This window comes from Molothrus aeneus, chromosome 3, assembly GCF_037042795.1.
Source record: "Molothrus aeneus isolate 106 chromosome 3, BPBGC_Maene_1.0, whole genome shotgun sequence".
Classification (NCBI taxonomy): domain Eukaryota; kingdom Metazoa; phylum Chordata; class Aves; order Passeriformes; family Icteridae; genus Molothrus; species Molothrus aeneus.
Genome location: NC_089648.1, coordinates 43,844,036 through 43,861,940, shown reverse-complemented (window position 1 = coordinate 43,861,940; position 17,905 = coordinate 43,844,036). Strand labels below are relative to the sequence as shown.

Genomic DNA, 17,905 nt, shown 5'->3' with positions numbered 1-17,905 from the left:
AATGCACCAAGTAGTGAAAGAATAAAATTAAGCAAGCTACGGACCTCTTGTGTGTACAAACATAATTAAACTGAACTGTTGCTCTGCTCTGAGTTTTATATGGGACATGCTTAATCAGCATTTGGAACAAGTATAGAACAGACATAAGTGCCAAGCAGGAAAGTACAGATACCTGGGCAATTTAGTGTATAACTTGTGTGATGTTACATATAAAACATATAATAAACATATGTCCCCCTTATTCACTTTTCCGCACTAACACTGATGCCTGTGTTTTGGACATACGTAGCCCAAAAGTGTAGATAAAGTCCCAAGAGATACAGTGTGATTGAAGTGATAGTAGTAAAGATTTTTAGGTAAAACATATAAAAGAAGTGAAAGTAGAAGTGTTACAACAAATATACTTTCCAGTGATCAGTCAGAAAAAAGTAGCCACCCTCACAATACAGTGCTCTTTCATGGCATTACTATAACAAGCTATAAAAATGTAAAAAGAATTAATGTGAGGATTCAGAGAATCAGAACAGTTGTGTTTGCAGTGAGCCTTTAGATTCCAGCCTCCCAGCTCAAAACAAGTCCAACTAGGGCAAGCTGCCCAGAACCATGTCCAGTGAGGTTTTGAATATCTCCTAAGGTGAAGAGACTCCACAACCTTTCTGGGCAACCTATCCTTGAGTTCCAGCATCCTATAGTAACAAACAAATAGAATTCTCTGATTTTCAACTTGTGTTACCAGACATCTCTGAGGAAAGTGTGTCTTAGTGTTCTAAACTCCCCCTGCCCAACAGGTATTTATGTACATTGATACCACCCCCCTTTGAGCTTCTTCTTCAAGTTAAACTCCAGTCCTCTCATTCTCTCCTTGTACAAAAGATAGTCCAAGAATTTAACTATCTTTGATGCCTCCTCCCTGACATCACTCCAGTACGGCCATGTCTCTCTTGTACTGAAGACCCCACCTTTTGTGCAAAGCTACTTTCTAATTTGGTTCCTATCCTGTCCTTGCTGCAGGAGTTATTCCTTCCCAGGTGCAGAACTTTATGCTTCTCAATGCTGAACTTCATGGGATTCCTATCAGCTCATTTCTCTTAAACTTATTGATTCATGCATACATTGCAGAGGAATTCAAAATCTTGACCCGCACCTATTACTCACACTAAGTCCAAGTAAAAATGTCATTCAACCATTTTCTGGATTTTTTAGTTTCCAAAATAATTTCTGAAGTTAAGGGTTTTGTGGAGAGTTCTTTAGCAGTCTTTAATTTTATAGGATGTTTCTTCATGACACAACATCATTCTTCTAAATTTATTGCATCTGGTTCTAGTTGTCTGATTTTTTTGCATTAGATACAACTCCATTTATATTAAAAGTTATTTTGTTACACTTTGTTGTAACAGGGCAATTGACACTACACTACACTTCAATGATCATCAGTAAATTCATATTAGACACTAAATCATATTACAAAATTATTTGGATAGTAGTCCTCTCTACCAAACTAATTAACAGTAAAGACACTGAAATGTCATATCAATTGGAACACAGGGATGGTCTCAAATTACCCAAATGAAATGTCTGTTTTTCCACAGTTGTGCTACTCCCTGAGCTCTAGTTGTGCTTTTTTGATTTGCAAACTTTCAATATATTGTCTCTCAACCATTCCACAAAATGTGAATCCCCAAGTGGTGGCTGACTAAGCAAACATTGGACTTAGGATGTGTAACTGTTTTACTTATTGTGCAATACATGGAGTAATTAGTTCTGCTCTATGATGATGCACCCTCTAACCCACAAAATTAATTTTCTACTTGTAGATAATACAAATTTCTATTTTCCCCTACCAGAAAAAGGTAATGAAAAGAATTATGGTAAGTAATTTGAACAGAGGAGAACGATGGAACACAACTAAAGAAAAATGGAAAGAATCAAAAGATAAACCTTGTTTTCCTTTCAAATGTTCATCTAAATTATTTATTTAATCTGCATTTCCTGTTACCAAACACAAGAAAAATATTGAAAAGCTGGAAAGCATCAAACAATTGATGTCTGTACTGCTTGCCCCATAAGGACGGAATGAAGGAACTGAGTTTGTCAGCCTGCAAAACAGGTGCTTATAAAACAAAACATACAACATTCCCTTCTAGTTTAACCAGATAAGGATAAGGATCTTTCCTTGGTTTTGACTGAAAGCTAATTATTTTTATTTCATAATAATTAAAATGTTTACAGTGTAATTTACAGACTATTCAGTTGATGTTTCTTACATAAAATTTCTTATTAAAATTGCTTCTAAAGCTAGTAAAATTTATAAAGTAAAAATATTCAGTAACAAGACTTACCACAGTGTGTCATTAGGTCTTCATGGAAATCCAAGAGTTGATCCCGAATTTCTTCAGGGCAAGGACAATCATTTTTATCATCTTTAAAGTTCAGCAGCATGTTAATCTTAGAGAATACAAAGAAAAGGCAAATTACACTGATCTCCAAAAAGAAAAACTTTAAAATCAAACAGAACTCTGCAACATAAAAAGCAAATAAAGTGCAACAAGAAAGAAACTGTCCACTGTAAGCTGTACCTGCTCTTGAGGAGGGGATCGGAATTCTTTTGTTTTCCTAGCTGTCAGGGCAGCAGACATATTCAAGGCCTGCATCACTTCATTGTACCGAAAGCGCTGATTCTCTTGGAGCTTGGCCACAAAATCATCAGAAAATGCAACAATGGCCTCTATTCGGTGTCGCACTTGGCAGTCACACAGGTACTGGAGTAGGTGACACATCTGAGAAAAAAATGTTGTAAGAGACATGAGTTGGCAAGCCAAGAAATATCTTCTGCATATTAGGCAAGTAAGGATGGATTTCCTACAGCAAGTTACTATCAAATAAAGTGTCTGGATCATTTCATACTGTTATTTACTACAAGTAAAGCAATCTTACACCAGGAATATCTGACATCTGCAAGGGATTCATGTGCCTCAGACATAACTAAAGCAACAAGAGAATGGATTTATCCCTTTCTAGGGAATTTCTTTTCTGTTTGAATCCACAAAAAGGAGGAATTCACTATTAATGGCATTGAGCAAGTAATTCTTTTTAATGAAACCATAGTTGCTTGTTCTATGCTGAGCAAGCTTATGTCATCAGAAAGATACTAAATCTTCTCATTTTCTGTAAGGAAATTACATCTCTATTTAACTGAAAACTTTAATTTCAAAATGCTTTATTCCTTGAAAATAAATAAATTACCACATGAAAAAACCAGGAGCTATCACTATCAAGACAGTATTTTTACCTGTAATTTAACAGGTTCTGGAAGTTTCATCTGAAGGAGTCCTTCCTTTGGCATTTGCTCCCCTCTGGTTTCTTCTTCTCCTTCTTCTGACTTGAGCTCATCTGAACTGAACTCTTTCTCTGAGAAATCAATTTCATCCTCCTGACTCATTGCTTCTTTGAAAACTCGGGGCTCAATCAACTGCAAGATGTGTTTCAGATCCTCATTGTGGAAGATTCCCATAATTAGGAGGGTATAAAAGAGCTTGATGAGAGGAACAAACAGAAATTCTGTAGAACCTCCAACTGGATCTCTGACGTGGAGGCTTCCCTCCTGGACAGCTTCAGTCAGCATCTCTATGGTTTTGGCCTTCAAAATTTCCAGAGGGAATTCAGGACTGAACTGAAAGCATTCACTGCTAATGCTTACAAAACTCGGAGAGGAAAACTGCATTCTTGGCCTTAATGAAGTGCTGAGTCCTATACCGGGAAGGCCGTGTTTTTTGTTTTCATCAGGAAACAAAGTAATACTCTTCGTCTCATCTGTCATTGGAACTATAAATTCATTATTCATCATCAGCCTGGCAGTTGCATAGGTATTGAGATGGATGTCAATGAGCAAGTCATAATATCCTGCACGTAATAATCCTGGCATGTATTTATTCTCAATAGCATAGAGAAGCTGAGATTCATCCACATGGCTGCACAGAGCATGGGCCACTCGGTTGTTGCCTAAAGCACAAACAGCTGAATACAATCGGAGGGTGTGGTAGTGAAATTTCAGCAATTCCTCTTGTTCTGTCAGCTCTAAAATATCAATTGTTCTGGGGAGAGGAAAAAATAACACAGTAAATCACATAGGCAAAAATGTCTTTTTAAGGGATTCAAACTTCTCCCTAAGGATAACAACAGCACAATATCAGTTCCAGGGATTACAGCTTTCATGTGAGAAATATTGTCAATGTAATAATCAAGACTAATAAAAAAATTTAGTATCAAATTTATTCAAGTCACTCCTAAAATCATTACTTTAACTACTTTCAGTGGGAAAAAAATGCAAATTATTTACTTAACACAGAATATTTTTTTATACTATGAACAAGAATTCACGTAATTGAAAATTAGGGTTTTAAAGCCAGTTGGAGTTAAGATATTTATATCATTTACTGGCTTTAAATCTGGGGTGCAACTGGCAACAGACTAACTAGTATATTTGAAGAAGGTTCAGTGTTGGGGTTCTTGGTGACTTTGTTTTCAGTTTAGGAACTGGCAAAATGCTCAGAAATTTGGGTATCAAGGAAATCACAGAATTAAATTCTTCAATTGTTTCAATTAAATTTAGAAAAATTAAGGAAACAGAATAATTAAATCGGTCACAAATCTTGAAAAATCTCAACATAACCAGATTTTTGCTTATTTTACAGATTATCTTTAATAATATATAAGCAGTGTTTCTTTAATTTACTTTGCAAATCTACATGTACTATTGACATGTTTGGAGAGAAATTGGGAGAGGTTGGAAACAGAGTAAAAGAAAGGAGATTTTAAAACACTGAAATTTATATAATTCTTAGCATTAATTAAAACACACTGTCTGTATTTACTTGTGTTATAAACACAGAGAAGACCTTGGGCCTTTCTTACATAGATGGAATTGTATGACTAGTTCGTAATTCCGACATAATTCTGGTACAGTACAAAACAAACATCAACCTGTTTTCCTCAGGAATATGAAGGGCCATGAACTGCAAAGGATTCAAGCACTGTATCATCCAGCCTTGACGTTCACTGATCCGAGACACGTCCACCTTCAAGAAATGGTTTGGCACTCTGCTCCAAAGCACATGAGTCAGAAACTGGACATGGAGACGTGGGGGACATTGAGAGACTGGGTTCTTGTGTTCACTTTTGAATAATCCAGCAGATAATGGCATTACATTCTGGAAAATTCCAATGGAAGAGACAATCAGTTTCCTCATCCTTACCAAACACTGCATTTCTTTTCCAGAAATATACTCAACATATAGTAAAGTCATTTAAAACAGGAAATCAGCATTTTCACTAGTTTTTAAATCAAGCAACAGTTGGAAGATTAGCAGCAAGACAGCATTTTCCATATTTGTTTATTAAGAACTTGACTGCCACATGTGGTTACTTCCTTGGACTCCACGGTTTTTTTTTTAACCTCTTCTGATTTCTTAGACATCCAAGCATCCAAAGAAAGACAGAAAAATTCAGCTCAGTTTTCTTGTGCTCTGCCTGAATGTACTTTAAAAATTATTTTAAAACTCTAACCAAATTCTTCGGATACACCAGTCATCCATTCTCTGTTTGTAAAACTAAGAGATTTGCTTTACCAACCCAAGTGATTTTGTTTCACCATGAAAGACAAGACTCAGAAAATTCTGATTAGTTTCAACCCTTTTAATTCAATGTACTGTATTTTAAATTCATTAAGTATTGAAAACTGAGTTAAGAATAAAAACAGCAATAGTGCAAACACTTGGAATCATAGAAATGTCCCAAATACAAAGAACAAATCACAGGAAATAAATGGCAAAAATAAAATAAACTTATTTTGTATGATTTGTCAGTCCTAAACCTGCACAAAACCCAGCATTATTTACCTTTATTCTTCCCAATTCAAACTGGAAAACATTGGGGCTTGTAGCTTGAGCAAATACAGCAGGAAACAACTTCGTACTTGGTTCAACCTAGATTAAACAAAGGGAAAAATTACTGCCGTAGCAGTGATGATTACTTTTTCTCTACAATCTTGTACTAAAGCCTCCAATGCTGCAGGCTAAGGATTCAGTTTTCACCCTTCTTGCTGCAATACATCCTAAAAAATACTCACCTGATAGTACGTGCCTAGCTCCTTGCCATTAGCTGTGAAGGTCAGCAGGCCACTGGCAGCATCAACCAAGCAACCAATCTCCAGACCATTATTATTACGTCCTTGTCCAGGGCTCAGGCTCTCTCCTGCGCACACCATATAGCAGTTGCTGCGTTTTATACTGAATGTCAAAAGATAAATTTATTTATGAATGGTGTGCAAAATTCCTGCAACATACTAAGAACAACCTCGCATGGCTTCAAACATACAGGGCCTTGTGGCTGAAAACAATGGATCACATCCTAACCACTGCCAAAATTCAATGAAACATGGACATCATAACTGAAAGAAAAATAAAAACTTAAAATGACAATGTATGAAAAAGTCCACATCATTTGTAAAATACCAAAGATGAAACTGACTTTGTAAGTCAAAGTTTTAAATCATTTAATGTTAAGTATAAGAAAAGCTTCTGGTACACATTATAATCTGAAGTGCTGATACGAGCTCATGTACTGAGCCTCACAAGTTAATATTTACAGGATCATAATTTCAAACTATATAGAAAGCTGCACTATTTCACTTTTCAGTACCTATTGATTTGACTAGACTATTAGTTCACTGTTTCTTCACAAGCAAGAGCACATAACAATTAACACTTTTTCCTACTACTGCTGTTTTAATTATTCTTTCTACATCAATCCAATTACATTAAATGGAGTGGATTTACACCTTATAAATTGCAAGTTGCTTGTATGTGTATAAAATACAGGTCTTTTTAAGCAAATTGTAACCAACCTCTCATGAACCTTCCCTTTTTCATCTCCCAGTGTTACTGTGACGGTACGCACTCTGTCCAAGTCAAAGCTTGTGTCATACTGGTGAAAGTCTGATGTAATCCAGCCCACCCAGACATTAGCAGGTTCTTGACCAGGAAATATTCTCACAGAGTAATAGTACTGTTAATAAAAAAATAATATTATCAAATGTTAGTGTTTGTTCCCCAGTGTATCAGTTTGATTCAGAATTTGCTGCCCTAAATCTGAAAATGCCATCTTATTTAAAAGTAGCGTAGGCTTGTTCAAGTGCAATTCACCAAGCAAAGCAACAAAGACTGTAGACACAAACCAAAACACAGCCAACAAAATATGCATTTTAAAACAAAAAAATGGACAAGATTGAATATGTAGCTTATATGCTTCTATTGAAGGCTTCTGCATCATAGCATTGTAAGCTGTATTGCTACAGCAACTATAATTTTTATACTGCAGGTAACTCATTTTCTAATATCTTTTAGTAAGAGAAGACGACATTCAGACAAGGAGTGTTTGTTTTCCTTTGAACATTGAGGAATCAGTGCTTATGGAGCTGATCTTGTCAGAGAAAGATCTAAAAAGCCTGCAAAAAACTTTCACTAGGAATTCCATTAAATAAATGGAATATATAGAATTCCATTAAATAAATGGAACTTATGGAATTCCATTAAATAAACGGAATTTATGGAATTCCATTAAATAAATGTTCTGAAGAATTAGTAGAGATGTTTTCAAATGGTCCAGAACACTGACCTACTAGTTTAATGTACCTTTTCCAATTTATTCCATCATTCTAAAACTGTTTAATTGTCCTCTTTTATGTCTAGTGTTATCAACAGTAGTTTCAAATACAGGTTAAACCAGTTTATAGGTTTTCATTTGGAAACGGCTTTAGTCTGACAATCAAATCAAAATAATATAAACAAAACACTCTCAACTTAAGTAGAAGTTCAGAGCTATCACAGACATTTAAACTGAAAATTAGACTGTTTCTGGAATTCTTACAACAACCAAAAAAAAAAGTAAGTATTAAAAAAACTCAAACTAAACAACTAAAAACCCCCAAACAGCTAAAACATCAATCCTATATTACAATACCGTGGAAGTTTGCATCAAATAATCATAGTCATCCCTATCATCTGCTAGCACATCCTCAGTAAGCCGTGCAGAGTGACTCATGCTATAATCTGGCTTTGTCCTCCTGAGCATAAATCTGCAATAAAAAAATTAAAATTAAAATATCTACTAAAAGCCCAATCACAAAGGCAAATTATTCAGAAAATAGGAAGATACAAGCTTATTCTTAAAAGCACTTAATTCTGACCTTAAACTGTATACTCAAAAGTTACTTGACTGGTTTGTCAGACATGAGTGGCATTTTCCTCTACTTTGAGAAGCAGAAGGGGGAGGAGTGGGAAAAGGTAGCAAGCTACTAACCTTTGTTTAAGACGTGAGGGCTTTTCTTGAACATAATCTTTATGGTTATTCAGCTCTGGTTTTGTGGCATCTTTTTCTCTTTCTGTCCGGTCAGGAACTAGATGACCATGAGCCGTTTTCATTAGAACCTCAAAATCAGAATCAGCATCATAATCCTCCAAGTCATTTTTTGGGCCAAAAAGACCAGAGCCTGGTAACCCTCCTGCAGCTGATCTGGAGAACACCTCAGCACATTCAATGGGCATGCTCAATCGAAAAAACATGACATCTGTTTTACTGTTCTGTGAACCAAAGGACTTCTGTGTGACCTTCAGACAGGGGCAGCTGTCTATGGTGCCATCAATTCTCATCACCTATGAAACATAAAGATGCAGTTTTTTTAAAGCTGATGCTTTTTCTGCCATGTAAATATTCAATTTATATTTCCACAATAAGCATCCATGACTTGCAAAACCTGCAACACCATGGTGTCAACAGTCTAATGCATTGCAATCATGTGCTGCCATTTTGAAGGGAAATAAATACTATGAGAAGTGGATGGGTTTTGTTGCTCCATTATTAAAATTTTTAAAAAGTCACAAAGAAATTATGCCTCTCACCATAACTCTTAGCAACATAAATCCAACTCTGCCCAGAACAACACAAACCAAGGAATAAAAATCATGCATGCACATATGAAAGAACATAAACTGTTTTTTAAATACCACACACCAGCTGAAAAAGAGTTCTTATTGTATCATTTCAGAGGAATTTCATGGCAAACTTACAAGGCATGAATTCAGTTCCATCAAGATGCACAACTGATTGAGACATAAGTGTTGACACAATTGGCTAATAAATATTTATTATAATCAAAACCAATTAGCTATGGAAAAATTAAAAAGTGTGTGCACTAGAACACATGGTATTTGCTATTTCAAAATGCCCTGTTTCTGGAAGTTGCTTACACAGCTCTCACTGCACAACGAGCTCTTAATGAGGACATCTTGTATAATTTGTCTCTCAGATTGTCACATTAACCCAGGTCACAGGTTTTGTAGGAAGAAAAACTACCAATCAAACAATTACATTCTTTGCAACCCTACTGAATGTAAGAAATTTGTAACAGGTGTAAGATTCATCCAAAATTGGGTCAACATATCACATTTAAGTCTTGTTTGGAAGTACAAAAGTAGAGACATAACTCAAACATATTAAAGTGTCTAGAAACATTTCACTAGGATCACAAACCTCAATATGTTCGTGGTTCTGTGGCACTGGTAGAAACTGAGGAAGCCTTTTACTCAGCCATATGGTGATGTCTCTGTTTGTATTAACAGCAAAGGGTTCATACCCTTCCTGTAAGCCACATATAGTGAAATATTTTAGAGTGCTGACATCTTTTCCAAAGTTCATTCTTCCCACTTGAGATGGGCCCAGGCTGCACACAGGTAGAAATCCTTAAAACAAGAGGAAAGAACACATGGGTTGTACAGAATGAATATTGGTGAACTGCTCTCTTCCGTAACTGAATACAAAACCATTTGTGGGAAAAAAAGCCAAAAACCCAAAGAGCAAACATTATAAAGGTAAGCAATCATCAACAGCATGTCACATCTTGCATGTCATCAAGTAACATATCTTAAACATAATTCTGAAAATAAAAGCCCTCTAATAGTCATGGATATTTTTAGGCAGCACCCAACCTACTCCACAGAGTCAGACAGCCAGTTCTTCATTAATCTCTCTGCTGAGCCAGCATAGTATTGCCAATTTTACTTTAAGTCTCACTACTTTTGGTATTCCTCCTAAAATGTCATTATTCATTGTACTTTGAGAGAATCTTACTTCAAAAGTAATACAGTGCTTGTCCATGCAGCTATAATAGTGGAAAAAACCTACAAATATGCACAAAGTGTATGTCATAGATTTCCCTAAAAAATAAAATTAATGTATTTTTAAAATTCAGACAACTCTGGTTCTGGAAAATGAGAACTGACAATATGAAACCATAGCTTCATGAAACTTTAGGTATTTTGATTTGGGATTATTTTTTCTGTCTTACCTTTTTCTACCATGTAAATATTCAATTTATATTTCCACAATAAGCATCCATGATTTGCAAAACCTGCAACACCATGGTGTCAACAGTCTAATGCATTGCAATCATGTGCTGCCATTTTGAAGGGAAATAAATACTATGAGAAGTGGATGGGTTTTTACAATTTTTTTTGTCCCTGATTACTCAGAATGGGCAAAGGGCACTTTCCCAATACAGCTGTCCTGCAGGCACATTCTTATTTTTCTTTGTCTTGATTTCAGCTTCACAGTCTAAAAACCTAAGAAAATCTTTTATTTCTTCTATTTGTTTTCATCCTGCTTTTTTATTTTCACAGCTATAAACTACTATGCAGATTCACATGACCTAGTCATTAACAAAATGTTTTCTTTTCTATCAACAAGAAACATGAAGTTCTGTTCAGTGATTCTGAGTCACATGAACATAACAGGTATTGAAAAATATAAGGAAAAAATACCAAGTAGTTCCTCACTTTTCTTTAGGCTGCCCAGATTAAAAAAAAAAAGTCTATTCTTGGTGTTTGTTCTTCAGAGACAAAGCAAACTCCAGAGCACCATCTACAGGAATCATTGTCCATCAGATAAATTATCAGCCTTCAGCACAACTTTTGGAAGATTTTACTACACGTACACAAGACTTGTCATTGTTGTTGTCATGTGTATTTACATTAGACATGATAAATTTAATGACATAACACTATTAGCCATAATTTGAAGTCCATATTTTTATCTTCACAGCTTGGCTCTTAAACGACAAGGCATCAACTCCTCAGATAACATAGCTATAATAGACAACATGATAAATGTCAATTCTGCTACTGCAAATCTAGAGATGGACAATAATGCAAATATTTTCCAAATATTAAACAACACATAAATAGGAAAATCAGTTTTACATATAGAGATATGTGCCATGATAAAGCCTAGCAGCTCTAGCAGGGACAATTTACTAGGCTCACTGTTGAGTTAAAGGAATCCACAAGCTGTTGCATAAGTTCCTAAGCAGAGCAAAATTAAAATTGTTTTCAATAACCTTAAAATTCTCATTTCATCACCCAAAAACCAGTGATTCTTCTACCTTCCTGTGGTTTCATAAAACCCCCAAAACTCCCAGATAGATTAGGTGTGAAGCAAGTCTCTTAAACAGACACACATAAATAAAATGTAATAAAATGTAAAATAGCATTTGACAGAGTCCCTGAAAGAAAACAAAGAAACACTCCTACACATGTAAACCTGTCATTGATGTTTTTACTCAATGTAGTGTGTCACATGAAATTTGCCAAGGGAGGCAATGTGAAATCAAGATGACAGTCCCTCTCACCAATGCAGTTCTCACTGATAACAGAAGGCACTGTACATGTAGCTGATTCTTGAACATTATGTAACTGTGGCTCTTTATAAATGGAATATAAACACCAGTCCCAGTCCTGACCATGAAAACCTTACTTCCATCTCTGGTGAAATTCTGCATCAATTTGCCAATTATTTAGTTGTTATTTAGGTGTTTTAGGGCTCTTCTCTACATGGTAAAGACAGAGCATCTCATAGGGGGTGTGCTGTTAAGACAGCTACATATCTTTCTACAGAATAAAAATGAATTTCAATGGCAAACTTTGAATGGGTATCCAGCCATTTAAAATATTATTATTCACAGATACCATGTAACCCTTGCAAGCTGGAGGCTACATAAAAATATAATTTACCCCTAACCTGGCTCCTCATCTCCAGATACATAACTGGGCTATGGAGCAAATTTTATTTCACTGTATGAAACAGCAAAAAGATTTAAACACTATCCCAAGAAAAGTAACCCTCTAGCACTGTCTCTCACACATAGCAAAAGCACAGGACAACACTTTCCATAATGTTCCCCGCTTTCAAGAATACAACATGAACCTCCTGATTCAATCTGTCAAACAATACAGTTTCTGCTCTCAGAAATCATGACTCGACAAAATAAAATTTGGGTTGTACAAGTGTACCTGTTCATATCTACAGTCAAATTTATCTGCTACAAATGCATAATAAGACGCCATTATGTTTATCCATTTTACTACTGAGATGATATCTCTTAAATAAATTCATCTGCCATAATCCCAAAGAGCTCTTCTTGTTGGTAGTACAACCCAACACACAGCACAAGCTGTATTACTTAGCTGGCAGAGCATCATACCCCCTTCTCATTGTTCCTAAGTAAATTAAATCTACAGGACTGATTTACTGTACAGCTGCATCAGAAATTCTAACTTTTTTCCTAAAGAGAAAGGTCCCTTTTTGCAGCAATAAAATATGCACATGATTCACTGATTGAAGTGACCTGCAAAAGGTCTCAGTGTTGTTAAGCAAGAGCCAGCAACAAAATCAAACTACAGCAAGCCTTCCAAAAAGAAAAAAATAAAAAAACCTCCATAAATTTATTTTGGGTATTTCATATGTGTGTTTGCACATACACACTCAATAAATACACAATTCAGTTGTCTTCCCTTCCCCTCTCCTTTTGCCTCCAATATTTATGTATTAAACACCCATAATAATTTCAAATATAGCTTTGGAGTTATTAAATATAAGATCAATCAGCACATTCCCTTGAAAATTAACTCAGACATCTTATTACAAAGGCAAAGCTCTTTCCTACAAAAACAATACTAAAGGAACTTAATGTGAGTTACAAGGATATTGTGGAAAACCTGAGATGTTTGACATAAAGTCTCTGACATGGTTACCAAAGCCTTCAAGCTCTGTGCCAAGCCAAGAACTCCTTTAGCAGAGAGATCTGTTTCAATTTGGACCTGCAGCTAGAAACAAGCACCACACAAAGTACACCACTGTGATTTCATCAGCTTGGAATAAATGCAGCCTCAGAATTTCATGGAATTTGAGTTTCTTTCAGAATCCCCTCTTCCTCAATGGGAGTATACTAACTAATAACTGGAATGCCACTAAAATTTAATTGCACTGAGATGATTTTTTTTTGCATACAACACTAACAGCAAGCCAGTTCTCATATCCCTTTCCCTCATCATGCTACCCCAGCATCTAAGGAAATCCAAAGGCAGTAAAGTAACAGGAACCAGTCCAGAAAATTAATGGCAATTATGTAATTTTAAATAAAATACAAATATTTCTGGTTCCAATGTATAGCAAAGGAAGGGAAAAAAAATCTCCCAGAGTACTCCTGAAAGTAAAATACTCTGAAATCCAGATGAAAATAAAGTGGTTAAAATTCAAAGAGTGAATTGCCTAATTAAGAAGTATGAAATTCATATCTCCCATGGGAGTAGGGTAGGGATGAGTAACCCAACAGTAGCATGTGGAACTCTGATTCTTCAAAAAATTTAACTTTATCTCTCAGCTGCACCTGTATTGTTTAATAGATGTATAATATGTATGGCAGAATATATGTACCTCCAAGTAATGAAAGCTTAAAGCTTAATTTTTTTTTGACATTACCATAGTTCAGAAGTTTTAGGCAGTTAACTTGCAATTTCTTACTCGTTTTCTGTTTCTATCTGCACACAGGTATATAATTAAATTTATAAACAAAGATACATCTTTGGTACAGAATCAATCTGCCACCTGAAAAACCTTCACAATCTTCGCCATCTTTAGCAATCTCTTAAGTTATGTCTTGACAGTAAACTAGCACCTGCTTGTGGATGCTGAAACCTGCACCAAGACCCCTAAAATAAGCACAAAGCTCAGTCTGCTGGTTTAGAATTAAGCAGAATATTTTGGAGGATAGTTTTGTATAAGCTGACTGGATCAGGTGTCATTTCTCCTCCCAGTGTTAAAACAAAACTTTAAAGATGGGTTAACTCACTACCAGTTTCTCACTAATTGGACAGACACTTGGTATTATTTCAGTACTTCATCTAGATAAAATCTGATGTCCTTGCCCCCCATGGCAGGTGGGTGGACTAGGTGTTCTTAAAAGGTCCCTTCCAACTGAAACCATTCTATGATACATTCTATAATTCTATTACAGCATATGGTGATCTACTGCAGTGAGGATGAAATATTAAAAGTCATGAATCTGTCTCATCAGACACATCCCTGAAAAACAGTTAAAGGGTCTCACAACAAAAGACAGCCACAAAGATCACTAGAGAAAAACCCCTTCCTCATTGTCACACCCAGCAAATTCCCTTTCCAAAAGGCTAATACTAATCACATAGAAAAAAGGACAAGTCAGGGGAGGCAGGGTCAGGGATGAGAACAGGGAGATGAAACACAAAAGAAACACACTGAAGTGAAGTCAGAGCAAAAACCAGGCAATAGCAAGTTAACAGCATGATGTATTACAGTACTTACCATCAGCAACCTCAAAGTCCTTGAATGCAAGTTCTGAGCCTGAGTCATCAAGCAGGATTTCACCATTTAAGGTGAACATCATGGTGTGCTCATTCATGTCAACCATACATCCAACAACATCTCCTGCCAACCAAGAGCGGCCAAAATGCTCATTACCTTGATGCCACCGCTGTGCCTGAAATAATTAAAAGCATTTAAAAGGAAAATAGTGACAATGTATGTGTTCTTCTCATCTTCATGGGTAGAACTAATAATTAACTGCCTCAATTAAGATGGCATTAAAATTAACACTTTCACAGAATATCATTCCAAAACTGTGTCTGTGAGTACTCCAAGCTGACTCTGAATATGAAAATTCAACAATTAACTTCTTGACAGCACCCCTCATGTCAGCATTATAAAGCATTGTTAAGAGAGCTGATAGAGAAAATTGCTATTTCAACATTTTAGTAAAAGGTAAGAGTATGGTTTTGTTTTCTGCTGAAGCTCCATGAAAGACTTTTAATCACAATAATATGCTATCAATTACAATGTTTAATAGCTACTCCACAAACCATTTTTAAGCAATTGCTTTTATTTACTTTAGCAGTCTAAAAATTCATTACTTGCAAACAATCTGTATTTTTCCCTTAAGTATAATTTTTAAAATATTTTGTGCAAAATAAATTAATCTTTATCTCATATCAGATTTTGGAAAGAATAGAACTGTCTGTGAATGAGACAAGCACTGGGTTTCTGATAGATTCCAGAGTAGCTGAGGGCATGATTCCTCTAACTGACTTTCAAGTCAAAGACTGCAAAGGCTTTCAATGGGGTCTTGGACTGGAGTTCAAATAAATTAACATTTGTTAAGAACTATCATAACCAAGCACAGGAAAAAAAAGTGCTAATAACCAATAACAGATAGGATTCCTATTCAAGTATTTCATCACCAGTAGATGTTTATGTTCTGTATCCATCCTAGAAGCTGTATAAAACCAATGAACCTTTCTTGGTATCTTGAAGGTCATTTTTTTTTCCCAGCCAAGGAAAGAACCCATTAAAATCAAACACAACAAAAATAGCTTTATGGACTGAGACCTAAACATCAAACCCTAAGATTCAGAAGGCAACTATACAGCTATTCCAGTAAAAATAGAGGACTCAAGTGGTTTATGTAAAACACTTTACAAAAAAACTTTCCAGTTCTCATTTCAAGGCATCTTCTCATGCAACACAGGAATAGGAAATAAATAAATTCCCACACCATAAATAAAATACATCTGGAGAAGTTTATCTTGGTGGGAATATCCAAGAAATCTGTTGATTTCTCTTACATATTTTAACAGCAATTAGGAAAATTAATTCCAATACCAGATACAAGAAATAATTTGACAATGAGTCATCAGTAGCCTTAAGAACAATTAAGGTTCAGACAGCAGTTGCACTTGTCCTCATACTGAAATTAAAAATGTCAATGAGTCATTTAATCTATTCTGATGATAGTAATATAAAGGTTTGTTTTCCTACATATTTTTACTACTAGATTTAAATCGGTCTTTTTTTTTTGTGCAGAGTTAAATTTGAACAAATTTTAGTGGTTCTAACATACTTCATTTAAGCTGTAAGGATTTCTTGGAAAACCTAGTGATACTCTTTGGAAAGCTTACATTTTTACAACTACTTTGGCTCAAAGCTTTCCTCAAACACATAGTGTTAATAATCTTAACCATATTTATTCCCTAATGGCCCATCTTATAGAGAGAACAACAGAGTAAAACTTGAAAAGAAATTATTCATAGCTAATTAGAGCTCTGCCAGTATTTTGAATTTGATTTAGCCACTTTGGTTATCAATTCTTTATATATAGTGTAGAAAGAAACATGTGAATTTGTGAAAAAACATTATAAAAGTGCCAGACCTTGCTAATTAATTTTTCAGGTGACACTGATTCTATTTATTCTGCCTAGACCCTCAAAGACAGAGAAATAATGTCATAAAACATCAATGAAAGCAGAGAAGGCAATAGAGGCAATGATACATGGAATGAGACACAAAAACTAAAATTTTTGCAGCCACTCATCTTATTGCAGATACATACAAACCTTAAAGCCATCAAAAACAAAAGCTTCTTCATCTGAGCCAAGTTCCTGATCTGGCAGACAACCAGGCCTGGTCCAGCCAACTCTCATGTCTCCTGCAGTAACCGCCTCAAACTCAAAGTACCACTTCCCAGCCTTCACTGCATAGGTCTTTTCTGTACGGAAGATCCTGAACTTTTCCATCATTCCACTGCACACATCCAGTCTTGTTGCTAAAAGGATTAAAAAATAAAAATAGGTACAAAGGGACAAAAAAACCAATGCAGAAAGTACTGTTTTCAATTACTGACAAGAAATATTGAAAGCAAAAGCAAAAGGAATCCCTTTGATTACAGACATGAAAAGAAGAATGTGCCTGCAAAACAGCCATGCAGGGCAAGTGTCCTTGCCCATTCTGGGAATCAAGGAAAAAAAAAACCAAAACAAAACACAAGAAACAAAATAAGACAAAGAAAGAAGTTGAAAATCTGAATGCAGCTACAAATAGATGACTCAAGGATCATTCCAATTCTTTTTCTCAGATTAGGGGGAAAAAAGGCCAAATGCATGGATCTTTTCCCACAGATTTGTAATGTATCAAATAAAGTCTGTGCAACATTTGAAAAGTCAGCATTCCAGTTTAATCACCACAATTCCACTTCTCCCTGAGTTTGTTATAAGATCAAACTTGTCTGCACGTACTTGCACTTGTTTGTTAGGCCATGCTAAGAACTTCTCCCTTTCTCTTCTATTTTCTCATACACATCAAGGTCAACATTTCCAATATCACTAGGACAGTCTATAAAATTGCATCCTTCAGAATTAACCATCACTTCTCATGCCACCATGCCTGACTTCAGTTAGGTGAGGTTCATTAAGTTTCCTCTAAGCAACACATCTCTCTGCCACGTAATTCTTTATCAGTAAAATTTTCTCTTTGATAGTCTATGCAATTAATGCCTTAAAAACACTTTTGAAGACCCTTAGTGCCTCACCTATACAGATGAAGCACTACAAAGCATGGTACCTGAGAAATTGTTTTCTTTTTGGATTCTAAGTAAGAAAATGCTTCCTGGAGTCTAATCAGTCCCAAAAATACAGCTGCTGTGGGAAACCAG

The 17,905-nt window shown here is 35.5% G+C and overlaps 1 protein-coding gene across 1 annotated transcript in view; it reads right to left on the bottom strand.

Annotated features, from left to right (window-relative positions):
• Positions 1-17,905, bottom strand: part of RYR2 (ryanodine receptor 2) — a 384,696-nt gene that overhangs the window by 124,850 nt on the left and 241,941 nt on the right. Inside the window, exons 27-38 of the mRNA XM_066546800.1 lie at positions 16,812-17,020; positions 14,728-14,902; positions 9,586-9,794; positions 8,356-8,708; positions 8,017-8,131; positions 6,902-7,062; positions 6,125-6,284; positions 5,895-5,981; positions 4,981-5,207; positions 3,290-4,091; positions 2,577-2,777; positions 2,340-2,445 (exon numbers count right to left, since the gene is read on the bottom strand). Coding sequence (XP_066402897.1) covers positions 2,340-2,445; positions 2,577-2,777; positions 3,290-4,091; positions 4,981-5,207; positions 5,895-5,981; positions 6,125-6,284; positions 6,902-7,062; positions 8,017-8,131; positions 8,356-8,708; positions 9,586-9,794; positions 14,728-14,902; positions 16,812-17,020 — 2,805 coding nt within the window. The remainder of the gene's footprint in view (positions 1-2,339; positions 2,446-2,576; positions 2,778-3,289; positions 4,092-4,980; positions 5,208-5,894; positions 5,982-6,124; positions 6,285-6,901; positions 7,063-8,016; positions 8,132-8,355; positions 8,709-9,585; positions 9,795-14,727; positions 14,903-16,811; positions 17,021-17,905) is intronic.